Raw genomic sequence first — 16725 nt, 5'->3', positions numbered from 1 at the left:
ATTTTATAGCATTTGACCCTGTAACGGAGATCCTTAAATCACGTGATTTACACTAGCTCTCTGATTGGTCGGTTGCACCAGTTTAAATCAAGGCGGCCATTTTGGATAAAGAAGTTGTTTCGCCGGTGCAGAAAAAAAGGATACCTTCAACTTCTTGTTGGATTTTTGGCTGTATCGGAGGATATTTGAAGATAATACAGGTAAGAGATCCGTGTTGGATGTCTTAGAGGTGTTATGCAACATTTTTGTGGATGAATGTGTTGTTGTTTGAGGTTTTGTCCGAGTTTTTGGCAGAGATCGTTCGGAAAATGTGGGGACGTCAACAAAAATGGCTGCCTTTAGTTTGGAGGGAAAAAAAGACAACTCGATTTTGTTACTTTAGGCGCGATCTTTTCATAACTTTGGCTGCAAGAAGACCATTCCTTACTTATTTTCATAGATTTGTATTTCAAGCACAGCGAAATGTGTGAAATAAAAGGATCAATGTGTGATCATCGGATGTTTTTCTGAAAATAAAGAATAAATTCATTTGTTTGACTGTGACAGACAGACCAACACCAAGGGTGTGTACATGTCTTTTCGATCTTAATCGTTATAATTATTTACACTTCATTTGTAGCTATTTCAACGATTCTATCTCGGTATCTTTGTCGCCTATATCGTTTTCAAAGCAGTTTTTTCAGCAAATGTTAGTCTTACAGACTTTTGCATACAGGATTTGATCTTGATGACATGTCAAAACTTGCCCAAGGGTTGCTACTGGATTATGGTGAATTTTTGTAAACATTCATGTTAGCCTCGTGCAACTTGGTTATTTTAAATGTTGTTAAACAACATTTAAAATAACCAAGTTGCATGAGGCTAACATGCATAATGCGCACACAGACAATAATTCCAGATTTGCAGAAAAAATTTTGATTGATAAAATGTCTTGCAATTGTAACGTACAGGGACTATCATGCAACAGTGATAGCACCACACCAACTGCTCAGCCTATGGGGTCGCGACCTTTTAGCCTAGTGGTTGGAGTGCGTGAGGTTATGATCCGTAACTCTGGGGATCGAATCCCGGGGCCGGCAGTTTATGTTACTCCCTTTCGATTCGGTGTTTCACAATTTTGCAGTCTAAAAGAGTCTGCCATGAATCTATGATTACAAATATACATTTTTTTGTACTCTACAACTACCCCACCATAACCGGTATCAGGACAACTCAAACCCACCCCACCCACCAATCAATGAGGGTCTGCATAGGGGTCCTGAGAATGCTTTACACTGAATTCAGAGGAACGACGTATAACGCTAAAATGAAGGAAGCCAATTACGCAAAATTTGCTTGCCTCGCTACAAATTATGTGAATAAGACGGCTTTCCATGCAAATTTTATTAATTTATTTAGATTTACAACATTTGTGGAAGGATTGACATAACAGGTGAACTATCACCTTTTCAAGATGTCAACCCAAACCAGACTGTAAGGTTTGGACCATCGCACACCGGGGCATGCCCCTACTCCTAGAAAGGTGTGGTGGGTTCTTTTACGTGCGCGGGTTGTGGCTCTACCCAAACACGGGACCTCCTTTTAACGTCCTATCTGAGGGACGTCCCTAACACTAGATGAGCTAGGTACTCATTTACACCTGAGTGAAGTGAGGAAAGTCATGTTAAGAGCCTTTCCCAAGGGCGCAACGTCGGGGCGCATGTTCAGACACGTCTGCAGCTGGGGGCAGGCCGGGTTCGAACTCATGTCACCTTGTTTGACAGTCGGATGTTCTATGCATTACGCCACACGGGAAATTACGGGAAATAAAAATATGCCGCCCATGCTTTACGGATAAGAGCATGCAGACCCTCTTGAATGACTAGACCATTTCTTTATCTTACAGCGATACAGACAGTAGCGTCACGATGCCAAAAAAGAGGAAGACAAGGCAGACAACCCGGGCCAAACCCAAGCTGCCGGAAGGCGACGAAGGCCACGATATGGACCAAGAAGAAAGGGAACGCAAAAAGGAACTTTTCCTCCAGGACTTTGATGTGGAAGGTAGGCTGCAAAAATAACAAGTACTGCAGGGATCTCCCTAAAGAATGGTGCAGTGGCGCTCCTCCATCCTGTTCTAATCGGATAATCCCAAAGCTGCAAAGCTGAAGTTGCAGGAAATCACTTCTGTTTGTATCTGGAAAAGGAAAAATGCAATAGCTGCTCCCCACATCCCCCTCCTGACCTCCCCTCTCGCGACACACACCGTGTGCTTGGCACCCTCCCCCCATCCTGCTCTGTATTTCTGGGGAGATCTCTGTACTGTAAATTCATTTAGTTTTGCGGGGAGTCCGACTGAATTTCGTAACTTAGGAGAGGAAAGGAGTGTTTTGAGACAACGTTTTCATGGATGAAAAATTCAGTTAGTAACTTAGTACACACAGTCAGTAGAGTAGTAATACGCTAGAAACACAATTATGATTTGCAGTGTCATACTACTATTAGTACTAAGGACTCCTAAGTTTTTATCTAGCCTGACAAATCGCGCACCTAGCGGCCGGCAGGTCCTGTTAGTACCGCCAGGTGGGGGTCAGTAACTTCCGGCCGAGAGCTTGTGTAAACACAGGCTAAGTTTGTATCCAATTACAGCATTTTAAGTGTTTTATTACGGTTTCTCCACAGCTGAGTCAAAGATCAAGCAGTCGAATGAGCTGGGTGAGAAGATCTGTAATTTGGGAAGACAACAGTTCAGACTGGAGGTCATGAAACTACCCAAGAAAATCCAGAACATGACAATGGCTGAGTTCTTAGGTGAGTGCTTGTCCCTTTATAATTTATTCATCACATACAGTCAAACCTGCCCAAGCGACCACCTCTTCAAGCTGACCACCTGGCTATGGTAACCGCTTTCTCGGCCCTGAAAATCTTCTCTATAGTATAGGCACAGCATTAAACTAACATGCACTTTTACTAACTCACACACTAACTGATCTTAGTAGTACTCTAGAATAGTACTGCGTACCTAAACGTAACATCAGGTACAAGTCTGGACCTGTACCTGATCAATTTGAAAAATTTACATGTGTTTTTCGGGACTTCTTTAATAATGACAGAAACATAAATAAACTGTTTATAACTTGTCAGTATCTTTATTCGAAGAACATAACTAGGTTTCCTACCGCCAAACTCCATTGTCCTTGCTACCAAAACTACCAGCTTGCCTGAATGATCTGTTGCATATAAGTTACGCTGTTCTAAAGTGTAACTCTGGTCACGTTTGCTGTTGCATGAGGTTATTTAGGTTAGGAGAACAGTCACAAAATAAGCAAATGTTGGTGTAAATTTATATTGGTACAGTACCGGTACTTCATGATTCAGTATTTTGGACCTGTACCTAATCAATTTTTATGGTACTGGTACGCAGCACTACCGGCTATTTCACAATCAGGTGTACCCCAACCTTGCCACTGAGGGCCAAAATTCAACTTCATTATATTGTAAATTTGTTGTTGCCAGTTCAAAGGTACATGCTTTGGGCATACTATCCTAAAGGATCTCCGCACAACAAGCTTTTATAAGTTCGTTGCAGGGTTTTCTATGGATGGACCATTGGGGGGGTACGGACGCTACAACTTTAAAACTACTTGGACAGTAACATACTGTTGATTCAAATAAGGAATGACAAATGGTTGCTAATCCTTATCATCTTCAATAACTACCATTTCCTACCCTAGAAAACCACAATAAGTTGCAGTATATCCATGTGTGGGCATTTTCTGGTCATTTATTGCAAAATAATTTTAAACGCTATTCTATTGTTTATCTGTAAAATAAGGTCAAATAGTATTATTCTTCATCCAGACACTTTAGCAGCTAAATTTTGGCACTATTTCATCCAATAGATGATCCAACATGAAACTCCAGCAGTAATGATTATAGCATGACTTGCAAACATTTCTAATTATTATAAATGAACATGTGGGCAAGGGGGTACGGACGCTACACAACAGACGTCATACATTGGTGCTTTATCAATTTGTCTGAACTGTTTAAAACAATGATTACAACAATAACTATTTGCTTATGGCTGTTCTTTAAAGCATTCACAAATGCTGTCACAGAATTTTAACAAAGAAAAGGATGAGCAGGATAGTTTGATTTAAGATTTCTTCCAAATCCCATTATGGATCTTTAGTGCTTCAGAACAAGATGTCTTTCCTATCAAAGAAGCTTAGATTGCACACAAGACTGAAACAACACTTTTCATATCGTCAAAGTATCACAAGGAAACAAAACAACAGTTCATTTGATCTCTTTATATGCAAATTTCGCAGTTTACTCCAGGAAAAGGGACAATAATGTAGGGGTACGGACGCTACATACGTACATCATGTAGCTCTGAAAGTCTTGTACTTTTACATCTGCTAATTGATACAAAGATAATAAAAAGGATCCTATTTTATACTAACCAACATAGTTTATCCATACTACTCAATTAAATTAAAAAGAGAGAACTACAAACTGTGTCCTATAACACTGAATGAATTACTTGAACTTGTTGGTGTTGTTTCAAGCTCTTGACTGAAATGTTCTTTAATTTTTCAATGTCTTCTTCAGAGAATCAGACTTGCTCTCTGAAGTTGTTCAGGAGAGGAAAGCCCACTGTTCAGAGGATGTTTTCTGTTGCTTGTCCTGATGTGTTCTTGTTTTCTGGCCAAATGTATACTTCTTTTTTTTTTCATGATGGATAATTGAGCTTCTTCCTCCAGACCTGTTCTTCAAATTCAATCACCCCAGCCATGTAAATGATGCATGTCTTTTCTCCTGCCCATCAGCCTGAGTTGTCTAATAAGTATGTTTCAATATGTTCACAATAAAGCCTTACACAGGTGAATTGGTGGTTGTCTGATGTTCTGTTCTTGAGATATATGAAAAATGATAAAATTGCTTACGTAGCAAATCTTGTAGGGAATCAAAGGCCCAAAATCTTAAATTGCCAATTTCTCAGCCACACAACATCAAATTTGCTTCAAACAAAAACCATATTGTTTCTTTCAGTGTGCTCTTTCTGGTAAACCGAATTTTTGATGGCTCAAACAATGGCTTTATCTCTTTTGTTCAATATCCTTATTTTGAGCTGACTCTCATCCTGGGGTCTAGCCTCCGCTGCTAATACCGTACCCCCCCCCCCCCCCCCCCCCTCCCTTATTGCCACTGCACCAACTGAATTGGGATCAGGGCACATGGTGTGAGAATTCTGGGACATTTAAATTTCTTGGAGGGTATCATCTTCCATCTCAAAGACATCTGGCTGGTTTGGAAGTAACCATTTACAGTGTTTGGGAGGGGTGTTACCGTGTACCAAACGTATACAGGTTTGTCCCAAAAATAGACAAAAACACATCTAAAATTCATCACAAAGTCACAATTTACTGAAAATTTTAACATTATATATCTGTCTCAACTGTCATTGATGTATTAGCTCAGATTTGTACTATTTAGATAGCAATTTTGGCAGTATTTTGCTGAAAACTTAAGATGGGGGTACGGATGCTACAGGTAGGGGGTACGGACGCTACAGGGGGTACGGACGCTACATTTTGATGTTCATGGTGCTATATCAGACAAAGTCTTTATGACAGCAATGGTTTAAATGGTGTTTTAGTATGTGCCAGTAGAGGCCTCCTAACCATTAGTATCATTAGCCTGCAGGACTTTCCTAGTATTGAAATCAAGGGGGGGTACGGACGCTACAGATTTTTTCGGAAAATGGCGTCCTGGACTTTGATCTCCAACTGTACGTCATAAAATGGAGCGAGCGATTCCATTCTACTTCTGTACCTTCGTACATATCATACATTGATTTTAAAAGCCAAATCAACAGCTATACAAGAATATTATTAAGTGTTAGAGGTTCAGAAATATTCATTTAAAACTAGACAGAAAATTGGTAACACGTGGGTAAAAGTGGAAAATAGCCCTGTTGGAGCAAAAAATGGCATAGAATCATCCAATAAAAGTGAAATATCACAAGTAGACATATAACTGCATGTAGAAAGCAAGTGGTTTTTAATTTGCAAGTACAAAATTTCCTTTTAGGTCTAATGCAAAGTATTAGTAAAAATGAATGGTCCCTGGTAACGCTTAAAATCGACCAATTTTAGGTCACGTTTCGGTCAATATTTTTCTTAAATATTAATCAATTTTGAAAAAAAAATTTCCCTTGCATACCTTCTTGCACAAGTTGTCAGGAAATGATAGTCTGAAACAGTCATATGTTATGTAGACTTTGCTATCCACTGGTAACATGTTGGAAAAAAAAGGGGTACACCTGATTGTGAAATAGCCGTACTCTAAAATCTTTCTCCGATTGCTTTGTTGTCAGTTGTATACATGTATATCTATATGTAAGCATTTGAATGTTGTACTGGTTTTTGACATTATTTTCCTCTATAGCCCAGGGTGGTAGTATTGAAGCCATACAGCTCCAGTCAGTGACAGACACAGATGCTAAAGAGTGCACATCTGCTGAAAAGACAAGGTATGTCATGTAACAGTGAAATACAGGGTGCATATGCACTTTTGTGCACTCGAAATAGAAGCTTTATGAATATTATGATTTTTGCACAATATATATATATATATATATATATATATATATAATGTGTAGGGCTAGTACTTATGATGTTAAGGTAACCTTTTACTTGTACAGAATATTCTAACTTATTAATTAGCTATAGTGTTAGAATATCCCAGTGTTCTCGCCAGAATTTTTTCACAGCATAGGGGTCATGTACAGAAGGCCAACTTTACGCGGCGCAAGCTACGAAGAAATTACCACAGAGTAGGGAGTCCGGCTTGTTCCCCCGGAAAATTTTTGAATTCATAACCCAATGAGACACTATTTCCTGCATTTTGAGGGATAAATTTTGTGAAGTAGAGTTTTTCCTCTGTAACAGCCTCATTCTTAAGCCAAGTATGAACTTTTTATAAGATTTATGAAGGGTCACAAGGTTCTTTCCAGAAAGAAACACCCCTATGCTGGTTCAAACACAGCATAGGGGTCCAGACCACAGCATAGGGGGTCCAAATCAGAGCATAGGGGGCCCCTATGCTGAAAAGGCCTGGCGAGAACACTGTATCCTGGTTTAAAATTGTGACATTTAATATATCTACTAGTAGGATTTTGGTCAAATGCAAAAATTCTGATAGACTAAATATGTGTTACAGTGTTGTTTGGGCTGAAACCTGTACTACATGTTTTTTGTGTCTTCTTGACTTCTTTGTGTAGGATGCCGCTGGCTGCAGTAAGCAACAATATAGCAGCAACGGGTAAGAATTTCCTTGAAGTTCTTTATGAAACATATACACATTATCATAGCTATTTTCCAAAAGGATTTCTTTATCAATGCTCCTTGTAATGTTGTGTGAATATGATGCCGCTTTCAAGGTCTTCCTCATTTGCGCTTTCTAGTACATGTACATTGAATGCATATGGAAAGCACATTCATTGAATGGTAGAATTTCTCTTTTTAGTTGAGAACATATTATTTGTATTAGCTGTTTGGAAAATTCCTTCGGTGTAACATACCAGATTCGTGGGCCTGCGGTGTGACAGCAGCTGGTTATAATATTGAACAACCTGTCACACATAGCCTTTAAGTTTAAGTTTAACCTTCTCCCTGCTGCCTAACTCTGTAACCAATAGGGAATTGGGTGCCAAACGGCTACTTCAGCGTGAAAAAGGTTAAAACTATCTACTAGTAATAATTAGGATACTCCTACAGTACTTGGTGGCAACACGTTCCACTTTACAATACATGTAGTCCAAGGAAAATACAAATTTTTGAACACACTGTACAGAATGTGGTTGATTGGTATATCATATTATTCATTATTCTAATTGAATTACAGAAACTGTTGAAGAGGATGAGAAGGAAAGTAAACCAAAGGGAAGGCCATCCAAAAGGAAGGTACAGTACTTGTACTACCATGGAGTAACAACTAACATTTGTGGTCATTTTTACTTTACTAAGTTGCTTGTACATTTTTTACCTGTTTTTTCAGGTAGCCCTTAAAATAAGTGTTACTGTATGCACCAGTAATCAGTTAGATATTTGAAAATTAAAACCATTCGTTTATTCATTTATGTGACCACTTCCAGATGGATTTTGCTACAGTATAAAGAATAGATGTAATAAAAATTTAAAAAAAAGAAATAAAAGTTTACAACAGATTGAAAAAGTAATTGATCTCATAAAAATGTGATAGCTTTATGAAATGTGATAGCTGCAATAAGCAATATATTATAGAAACATTGACATTTTTCTCCAGGACCTGATCATGAGTACATTTTTTCTGTCTCTGTTTTAATTGGTTTGTTTTATTTTCATTTTTAGACTACCAAGAAAAAGGACAGTGCTCCTCCACCCACCAAAAGGATGACCCGGTCTTCAGCCAGGACACAGGGTGGGACAGCCTCCAGGTTGGGAAGGTAATGTAGAACAAAACTACATACAACATTTAATTTTTATTAAATCTCTTATCATACACTGTAATCTGGCTGTACACCAGTGCGTACCACTTTTGGTCTCATTCATGAGTTTTTTCTTAACGTTGTGTCTCATGTAAGAATAACTGCATGTTTTGCATTCATAATGAGCCCACAGGAAATGTATTGATATTATCCTTTCTAAGAGTATCACAATTTCTCTACATCAAAATTGTCAACAACCTCTGCATACACAATCTCAAAATGCACTGAGTCACTACCCGCAAGAGGCACTTTTGCACTGCTTAGGCATACAACCGTAGGCACTCAAAATCCAGGTCTCTGCACCTTCAACCCTGTGAATGGCTACCGAAGCTTCTGTTCTATTAGTTCCAATTTCTTCAGTTACAAACAAGCTACATCACTTTGATGTTTTAGATCAGTTGAGCTGGCTAAAAGAGAATTTCTCACTGCTACATATATGAGCAGCTATTAACTTTTACTCTTTTAGGGTACCCACTCTGACTCTTAGTAGAATACAAGAATAAATGATCATGAGACCTTTTGATTAAAAGTTTTGTTGCTTCTTAAAGGCAGACTAAACTTAATTTCGTAAAGCATACTGCATTATGTTAAATATACCCCTAAGACCAGTTCTGACTTGTTTTACACTAGTCCATCATAGATTAGCGTTTTTACAACATTTCAAATTGGCGGCCTGGTGCCCGTAATACTCAACGAGTCCAAAGACCATGACGTCAGAATCCGTCAGAATCCGACTCGGCCCCAGAATCTATTCTATAGAACACGCATCAATCGTAACAGTCGGATTCTGTCGGATTCTGACGGATTCTAACGTCACGGTCTTTGGACTCGTTGAGTATTACGGGCACCAGGCCGCCAATTTGAAATGTTGTAAAAACGCTTATCTATGATGGACTAGTGTAAAACAAGTCAGAACTGATCTTAGTTGTATATTTAACATAATGCAGTATGCTTTACGAAATTAAGTTTAGTCTGCCTTTAAGGTGTGATATAAGCACTAGTTACTGGTACTACATGTACATGTACATGATATGATATGACATGGTACGCAGGAATGCAGCCCATACTTTTAGACATCCAAAAAGGACCCACGATTTCACACAGAAACCTGTCATCTGTACAGCATATGATTTTATGGATTGTATGGAATTTACTTCAACGTTTGAAAGGACTGACTGAAATGGACATGGTTTGATCATGATATGTTATCTGCATGGCTGCACATGTACATTATGTCCTGCATGTCAGGCCATTGCTGGCCGGCATGTCTTGAGTTTTTGTACCAGGGCTGGAAATTCATCTTTGGAAATAGGTGCACTGGTGCACCCAACTCAAAAAATTGGGTGCACAGAAAGAATTTTGGGTGCACCAGATAAAATAAAGTTGAATGTTCTTCAGAACATAATTACAAAGTTTAACGCTGCTGCCCTTCTTAAGAACTTCTATAATTGTAACTCTGTAATTCTATAGCTAACTTCAAAATTTCAAACAAATAATACATAAATAAAGTACAGCAAAAAGTTATCATGCTGTTTTTATACTTACATTTCAAGAATATTCTGTATACTATAGGCTACAAAAATATATAGGTGCACCAGTGCACCCAGAGTCAAAAATTAGGTGCACAGCTCCAATTTTGGGTGCACTGGGTGCACATGCACCCACTATTTCGAGCCCTGTGTACTGTTCATACATTTCAATTAGTGAAGAACGGTTTGATATTTTTATTGCAGCAAGACCAGTCGGAACGCTCTCACCACTCCAGCTGTGAAGGGCAGCAAGCCAGTGTGGAGCGACACCCCCCTCATTACACCCAAGTTTGACCCAAGGTTGGCCTTGCATTTTCAACATGCACTCATTTCGTTTTCCTCTGAATGCTTTATTTTCTTATGATATTTTTTTCTTGAACTGTACCTCCCCCAAAAATGATTCTATATCTTTGTGCTTCATAAAGGATGGGCTACGATGATATAACGTAACATGTAATAAAGTACATTAGAAATTATAGAATGGTGACGTATAGCCTAATTAGAACTTAACTGCCTCTTTTCAGAGCTTGGCAATTCTGTAGCTAACTTCAAGATTGTAAAAAATGATACAACAAACGTTTAGTATTAAGAACATGCTGCATACTTGTTTATGATAGTACTAGGTCCACAGCTTCCATTTTGGGTGCACAGAAGGACATATGCACCAAGTATTTTGAATGTTGGTGCTGTTGGTGCTAGTACTATATATAGATTTTATTATGTAACTACATGGTAAGTTGAACAAGATATTTTTGCGTAAATTTGACAGACTTCCTACAACCCCGATGGTACGAGAGGCGAAGGCAGGAGAGAGACTGATGTCCATATCGGGGAGTCCTGTTCTCAACAGGCCCATGGCCGCCGCTGTCAGAGTTCCAGAGGCACTCATTCCTGTGGGAGATGGCAAGGTAGGAAACATTTTATTTGCGGTAGGTTTTTGTTGTAAGCATTTGGCATCAGTGGCATCACGTGACGTAATGGTGCAGTGTTTGGCCCAGAACCCAGAGGTCCGGGGTTCAAATCTCCTGATATATCCTGACGCTGTGCCCTTGAGAGAGGCACTTTACACTTCACTCAGGCGAAAATGAGTAACTAACTTCGGTTATGGACATCCCTCAGATAGGATGTTGAATGGCGGTCCCGTGTTTGAGGAGAAGCACACCTTGAGCAAGTTATAAAAGAACCCACCACATTCATCTACAAAAGTAGGGGTTCTTCCCGGTGTGAATGGATCAAATGAATCCGTCCAGATATGCAGTTTGAGTTGTACAGTTCAGTACAAACCTGGTGTGTACGTTGTGCCATGATGTGATTTACCAGGTATGCAATACAAAATTAGAAGAAACAAAAATGAAAAATCTATTATTTTGGTAGGGGGTAGAGTGTTTGTTTTACATTTTGAAGGGTGGGGGTTCATTCCCCGGCTGAGTTATTCCAAGGACTTGATACATATCTCTGCAGTGTGCTGTCACTGGACTTGATTTTCATACTTTTTGTGACATACTTGTTTATAGTTTTATTTTTACATCTAACGACTGTTTTGTATGCAGGTCTTCCAGTGTAGCCATGATGTGGACCCAGATGATGTAGAAATCCCTGATATGGACGAGAAAACTATTAGTAACATTCAGCTGCTACAGGTCAGTCAACTTCATCTATCCCTTAGTCTAACTGTTTGACCTTTGGGGCTGTTAACCAGTTTTCACCACCCTTCTAGCTATAGATTTTCTGTTTTTATTACCGTTTCACTTTGTGTCATGCCTATCACATCTTTTCTGTTTTGTACCTCTCTTTCTTCCTCCCTGCATGGTTCCTTGCATTGTAGTTTCGGCTAGTCCTTATAACACTGGTCAGTTCACATCGGGGAAACTTCAGAAATGTTAGATTTCTGCCTATGAGTGTAGTATCCACTGAAAGCTCTTCATCATGAACATAGTCATGTAAAAATTATTAGTCAGTGATGTTCACAGCTTTAGATATGATTGATTGAAAATGCATGTGAACGATGTACTCCTAGGTCAGCACATATCCAGCAGTATTGAGTTCACCTGGGTTTTTACAAACAATTGTGGGCTAATTGTTCCTGTCACAGTGGGCAATGACACCTCTAATCACCAAGCCCATTGAACCCAAACCCGTCCATTGAACTGGAAATCTGGTGATTATGCGAATGTATTCAACACAGTGGAAAGACTAATTATCTACTCATTTGCATGGCATTCATTAGGGTGGATCCTTGTCTGTCCACTATCAGGCCAGTATGGGCCAAGTCTAACCTGGTCTGGGGTGATATTGTGTCGCCAGGTCCAACTAATTATGGTATGGGTTGGGCAACTTTCAAAATGGAATATCTTCATAGCTTTCCATGTTATGGCCAAATTAAAGGCACCATAATGTAAGGGAAATCATGCTCTTTCAAATGATATATGAAACTTTACTTTAAGTTCAGTAGAAAAAAAGTTGGAAAATTGGATTTCCAAGATGGCCGCCTTGAAATCGGGAAAGTGAAGAGTCCCAATGTGAACTGACTAGTGTTTTATGACTATGATACCACTTCAGTCTTCTTTTCTTTACTGTATGTGGTGAGGAGGTCTTCGTGTGGACCAATGTTTTGCTCCACACTTAAGCATTTGAGAATCTTCCGGAAGTGTTTAATCTATTCTAGGCAACTTCTGTATGTTCTGAAGTATACACTAAACACAATAAGATTGGAAATTCAAAGATTTGATCAGTCCTAACTCTGTTATTACTTAACCAATTGTACAGCATTATGTATTATTGGAATTTGTCACCCTTTGCAAATGATGCCATATTAGTCTGGATCCTACAAGTTCAAAGGTTGTATAAAATCAGTAATGCTTGATACATAAAACTGTGATTTATGTAAATAAGGTTATGTTAGCGGCAGTTTGCCAATAGAAAAAGCATCATGTTCTAATTCGAAAGAGGGTGACTGCTTTACCTTTTTATGTTATCGTTAACCATTGCTGTTGTTTGTTTTACAGCAAAAACTGGCGGCTATTCTGAAAAAGGCAAGACAAAACCAGACCACATCACAGAGTAGCAGCACAGAGTCAGACTAAGCATAGAGTCAGGGCGTTTTGTATATTTTGTATTTATCTGGGGTAGTGTAAAGATTCAATTCTAGGTTATAAATACTTTTTAGAACATTCTAGATTGACTTGTAGGCTGCCATTTCCATATTGGGGTGCTAGAAAATTGTGGCTGTTTTTTTCCTCTTTGTTGTGTTCAGTATTTTGTTTTTATGTCATTTTTAGAAAACCATTTTAAGTTCTTTCATTTCGTCTGCTACACTCTTGCCCTTTGAGAACTTTTAAAAGGTCTTAACAGGTCTAAATGATACATAATTTTAATTTGTCTTGGGATGGTTTCAGCCACAATAAATTTTGCTTTAACCCAAAGTATTTGTGTATATGTACACTGTACTGGTATAACAAACAGATGCAGGATTTTGCATGGTTGTCTAGTACAGGGAATTTTGCAGCCAGCTTTCAAGATAGGGCCCAGGTATACTTAAGTACACATAGCTTATGCTGTCTACATCTTCTTCTTGTAGAATTACTGTAAATGTACAAATTTATGTGATGTTTTTAGAACTAGAAGCTGATTTGTTGCCTAACATGCAAGAACATATTGCAGGAGAATTGGTTTTAAATTAATTGGCATTACATACACCACAGAAAAGTAATCTACAGTGTAGACACTGGTAGAGGTGTAGTTTTTTTCAGATCAAAATAAAAGACAAGATAATGATGCTTACCATACATGTATTGTATACTACAATTATAGATTTTTTTTTTTAGTCTTAACATATAACACACATTTTATGCATCAGTTTCTAGGACTACCATATGCACATTAGAATTGCAACATAAGCTCTTTTCATATTGTACATAGCTCTTGCTGTCATTTTTTTTTTTACTAGATAATGTGCCCTGCTATGATAGTACTGTTATTACTGAAATGAGAAAAAAATCAGCATAACAGTGTATGGAAAATGTCAACATCACAAAACTAGATCTTTGTTTGATGTTATGTTAAAGTAAAAATGAAATGTTAAAGTAAAAATGAAAGACGAATGAAAATATCCAGGTAGTTACCAACTTCTTTCTAGGGCTACTTTGTATTTTGGATTCGTATGTTGGGATCATAGACAAACAACCCAAAGTAGAGTAATCGAATTGTTGAAAAATAAAGTCCGGTACTCAACACAACTTAGTCAAAGAATGTGATCTGCACATGACTTCAAAATCTATGAAAAATTAAAAATTTTTCTTACCATTGACCAGATGGTTTGAATTGAATTTTTATTTTGAAAATGTGCAAGAAAGGGATGATAAGGTTGCAAGCAAAAAATGGCATGCTGATTTGAAATATCATACATGTATAGGTGGCAAAAACTGCAGGATAAAGTAACTTGTAGTTTTAACTTTTCCTTTTATGTTCTGTTTGCATATGGATAAACATTTGTCATTGTATATGTTCTGTCATTGATTTGGGGTCTTTTTATTGTTTTATCTGTCAACAACATTCATGATACTCTAATCAGATGTAAAAAATCTGTTATATCTTTAGAGCTGATTTAATTAGGAAATAAAAATTGCATGGCAAGAAAGTTGTGCTTTCTTCAATACGACAATGTACATATACGTAGAGTGCCCAGATTATACACTCCTGTAGTTTGTTCACAGTTTCTAAAATAGAACAATTAATGCTGTCATTGTGATGTTTTGTGTTTTTCTTCGGTTGTGCGTTAGCAAAATTTTAACTTCGCATGCTGCAAAACCAAATAGTTGAAACAATACAACAATATAAAGCAATAGAAATACAGGAAAACTGCAGACAAAATCTGCTAACACATCGGATGATCATCTGAATATGATATTTTATGATTTTAGCTTGAAAGGACTGGAGCGTTATGATGTACATGTAGACATCATTGATACATATTTCTCTCCCTTTCCGTGCCAAAATGGACTTCGAAAATCCCAGTCCAAAAATTGACATGGTTCGTCAGCCTAAACTTTTCTTTTCTAAAATCACCCCAGTCCAAGATTTACACAATAGTTGCATTATTGGCAGTGTATGGTTATACAGTGTAGCTACCTTTCATTTTGTACAAATCTTCATAAGGGGTCCTGACTATATGTAACGGTACAAGCAGTAGTCAGAATTGTGATATCTATATCAATTTTAGATTATAATTTTAAACATGCAAAACCCATGCAAAAGGAACCATTACGCCACCCAAAAATTAACCTTTCCGAAATCAGCTGTTTTTGTTGAATATTCAGCTACTGACTGTTCTGACGCAAGTTATCTGGCATGCAGGAAAAACAAGTCTGCGCTATGCCGATTTACAATCTGTGTACGTGATCGTTTAAAAACCTCCACACAGCAAAGCAAATGGAACAGTATTGTAAGTTGCCTACAACGGTATTGACAAGTTTTCAAAGTACAATTTTAGTTCAGTTCCGATGTCTCCGAATAGTCACAGCAATTGCAATCGTATAGTAAATGAGAGAAAAGTGACTATTGTTGGTAATGCAAGTGAAGTACTAAACCCAATTTCTGGAGAACTAGAGTTCGACGACCTCATACCATTCCGAGTGACGTGTCATAAATGATTTCATTGATTATACAAATAAGGTCATCATTTACCTAGATTAAATCAGTTGATCATCTTCTCTACTCATCTACATCTTCTCTCTAACAAGTTGTTCAAAGTCTGAAAGTCGTATCTTTACAAATAACAAATTATTGTAGCATTTCCTAAATAAATAGCCTTGATTTGCATGATTTATATATAAGAATACTCACTTTTACTTAGCTTCCTGATACCGCTAGTATGAATTTATATCTATTATAATCCTGTTAGCATTATAGTAAATTCTGTCATCGCCATCACTACACTAGTATACTGTAATTCTTGTTTCTTTCACTGTAATTTTATGTTCTCACGGTCACCTCTGTACCGTGTACTCTCACATCTGTTCTCACGGTCACCTCTGTACCGTGAACTTATCATCACCGTGAAACACATCCGTTCTGTAAATCACTTGGCACTAACTTGAAGTGAAAGTTCGCTGAAAATGTCAATTTTCTTTACACATTGAAATTTTGCTACCGTGAAGATAAACTGAATTACAGTATTTTGGGATTGTCGTGTTCCAGCTTGCTTGGTTGCATAAGTAGTTGTTTATGGCTTCATAAAAAGCTTGAATGACTAGTATTTTATAATTGCAAGGACATAGGAATGGTGATCTTCAAAACCTATATATACTGTGCCAATTACAGACAGAAGGGAGTCTTAAGACTTATCACACCAAGCATATGTAGCAAGTGTTCATGATTATTCAAAACTATATTTATGTGTAAAAAGACTACTTCTCGAAGAGTCGACGTTGTTTCTTTCTGCAAAAATCGCATCTATACGACGAAGTGTGAAATTCATTCTTAAATTTTGGATAAGGATTTGGACCTATAGGATATATCCCTGATTTTGATATTTAAAAAGAAAAATCCAGAATTTATATAATTTTGTGGCTTTTTTTACTTATTTATGACTTGTAGTGTATAGAGTTAACTCCCTTGATGCCCAAACCTAAGTGTGTTGGAAGGTTTTGGAAAGTGGAAACACAACACGAGTGATTCAAAGAA

At 37.8% G+C, this 16725-nt stretch overlaps 2 protein-coding genes across 2 annotated transcripts; both read left to right on the top strand.

Moving 5' to 3' along the window:
* The first annotated feature begins 66 nt into the window (after nt 1–66).
* On the top strand, nt 67–8164 carry LOC136438412 (borealin-like). The gene is made up of 7 exons (XM_066433182.1): nt 67–200; nt 1886–2043; nt 2662–2790; nt 6436–6520; nt 7271–7311; nt 7894–7976; nt 8144–8164. Exons 2-7 carry the CDS (start codon nt 1908–1910, stop codon nt 8162–8164), a joined length of 495 nt encoding a protein of 164 aa, XP_066289279.1. The 5' UTR covers nt 67–200; nt 1886–1907.
* A 192-nt stretch (nt 8165–8356) lies between these two features.
* On the top strand, nt 8357–14785 carry LOC136437948 (borealin-like). Its single transcript, XM_066432545.1, has 5 exons — nt 8357–8473; nt 10249–10344; nt 10814–10952; nt 11595–11684; nt 13050–14785. Exons 1-5 carry the CDS (start codon nt 8421–8423, stop codon nt 13125–13127), a joined length of 456 nt encoding a protein of 151 aa, XP_066288642.1. The 5' UTR covers nt 8357–8420; the 3' UTR covers nt 13128–14785.
* Nucleotides 14786–16725: the final 1940 nt, after the last annotated feature.

This window comes from Branchiostoma lanceolatum, chromosome 7, assembly GCF_035083965.1.
Source record: "Branchiostoma lanceolatum isolate klBraLanc5 chromosome 7, klBraLanc5.hap2, whole genome shotgun sequence".
In the NCBI taxonomy this organism is placed as follows: domain Eukaryota; kingdom Metazoa; phylum Chordata; class Leptocardii; order Amphioxiformes; family Branchiostomatidae; genus Branchiostoma; species Branchiostoma lanceolatum.
Note: the sequence above shows the minus strand (reverse complement) of the source record. Positions and strands in the feature narration are given on the sequence as shown.

What these genes read in the sequence shown, in the direction of transcription:
- LOC136438412 (XM_066433182.1), top strand. Translation starts at nt 1,908, where the DNA reads ATGCCAAAAAAGAGGAAGACAAGGCAGACAACCCGGGCCAAACCCAAG. An exon ending in CCAGGACTTTGATGTGGAAG is followed by an intron (nt 2,044 to 2,661) that starts GTAGGCTGCAAA and finishes GTTTCTCCACAG; the next exon opens with CTGAGTCAAAGATCAAGCAG. An exon ending in GACAATGGCTGAGTTCTTAG is followed by an intron (nt 2,791 to 6,435) that starts GTGAGTGCTTGT and finishes TTTCCTCTATAG; the next exon opens with CCCAGGGTGGTAGTATTGAA.
- LOC136437948 (XM_066432545.1), top strand. Translation starts at nt 8,421, where the DNA reads ATGACCCGGTCTTCAGCCAGGACACAGGGTGGGACAGCCTCCAGGTTG. An exon ending in ACAGCCTCCAGGTTGGGAAG is followed by an intron (nt 8,474 to 10,248) that starts GTAATGTAGAAC and finishes TTTTTATTGCAG; the next exon opens with CAAGACCAGTCGGAACGCTC. An exon ending in ACACCCAAGTTTGACCCAAG is followed by an intron (nt 10,345 to 10,813) that starts GTTGGCCTTGCA and finishes TAAATTTGACAG; the next exon opens with ACTTCCTACAACCCCGATGG.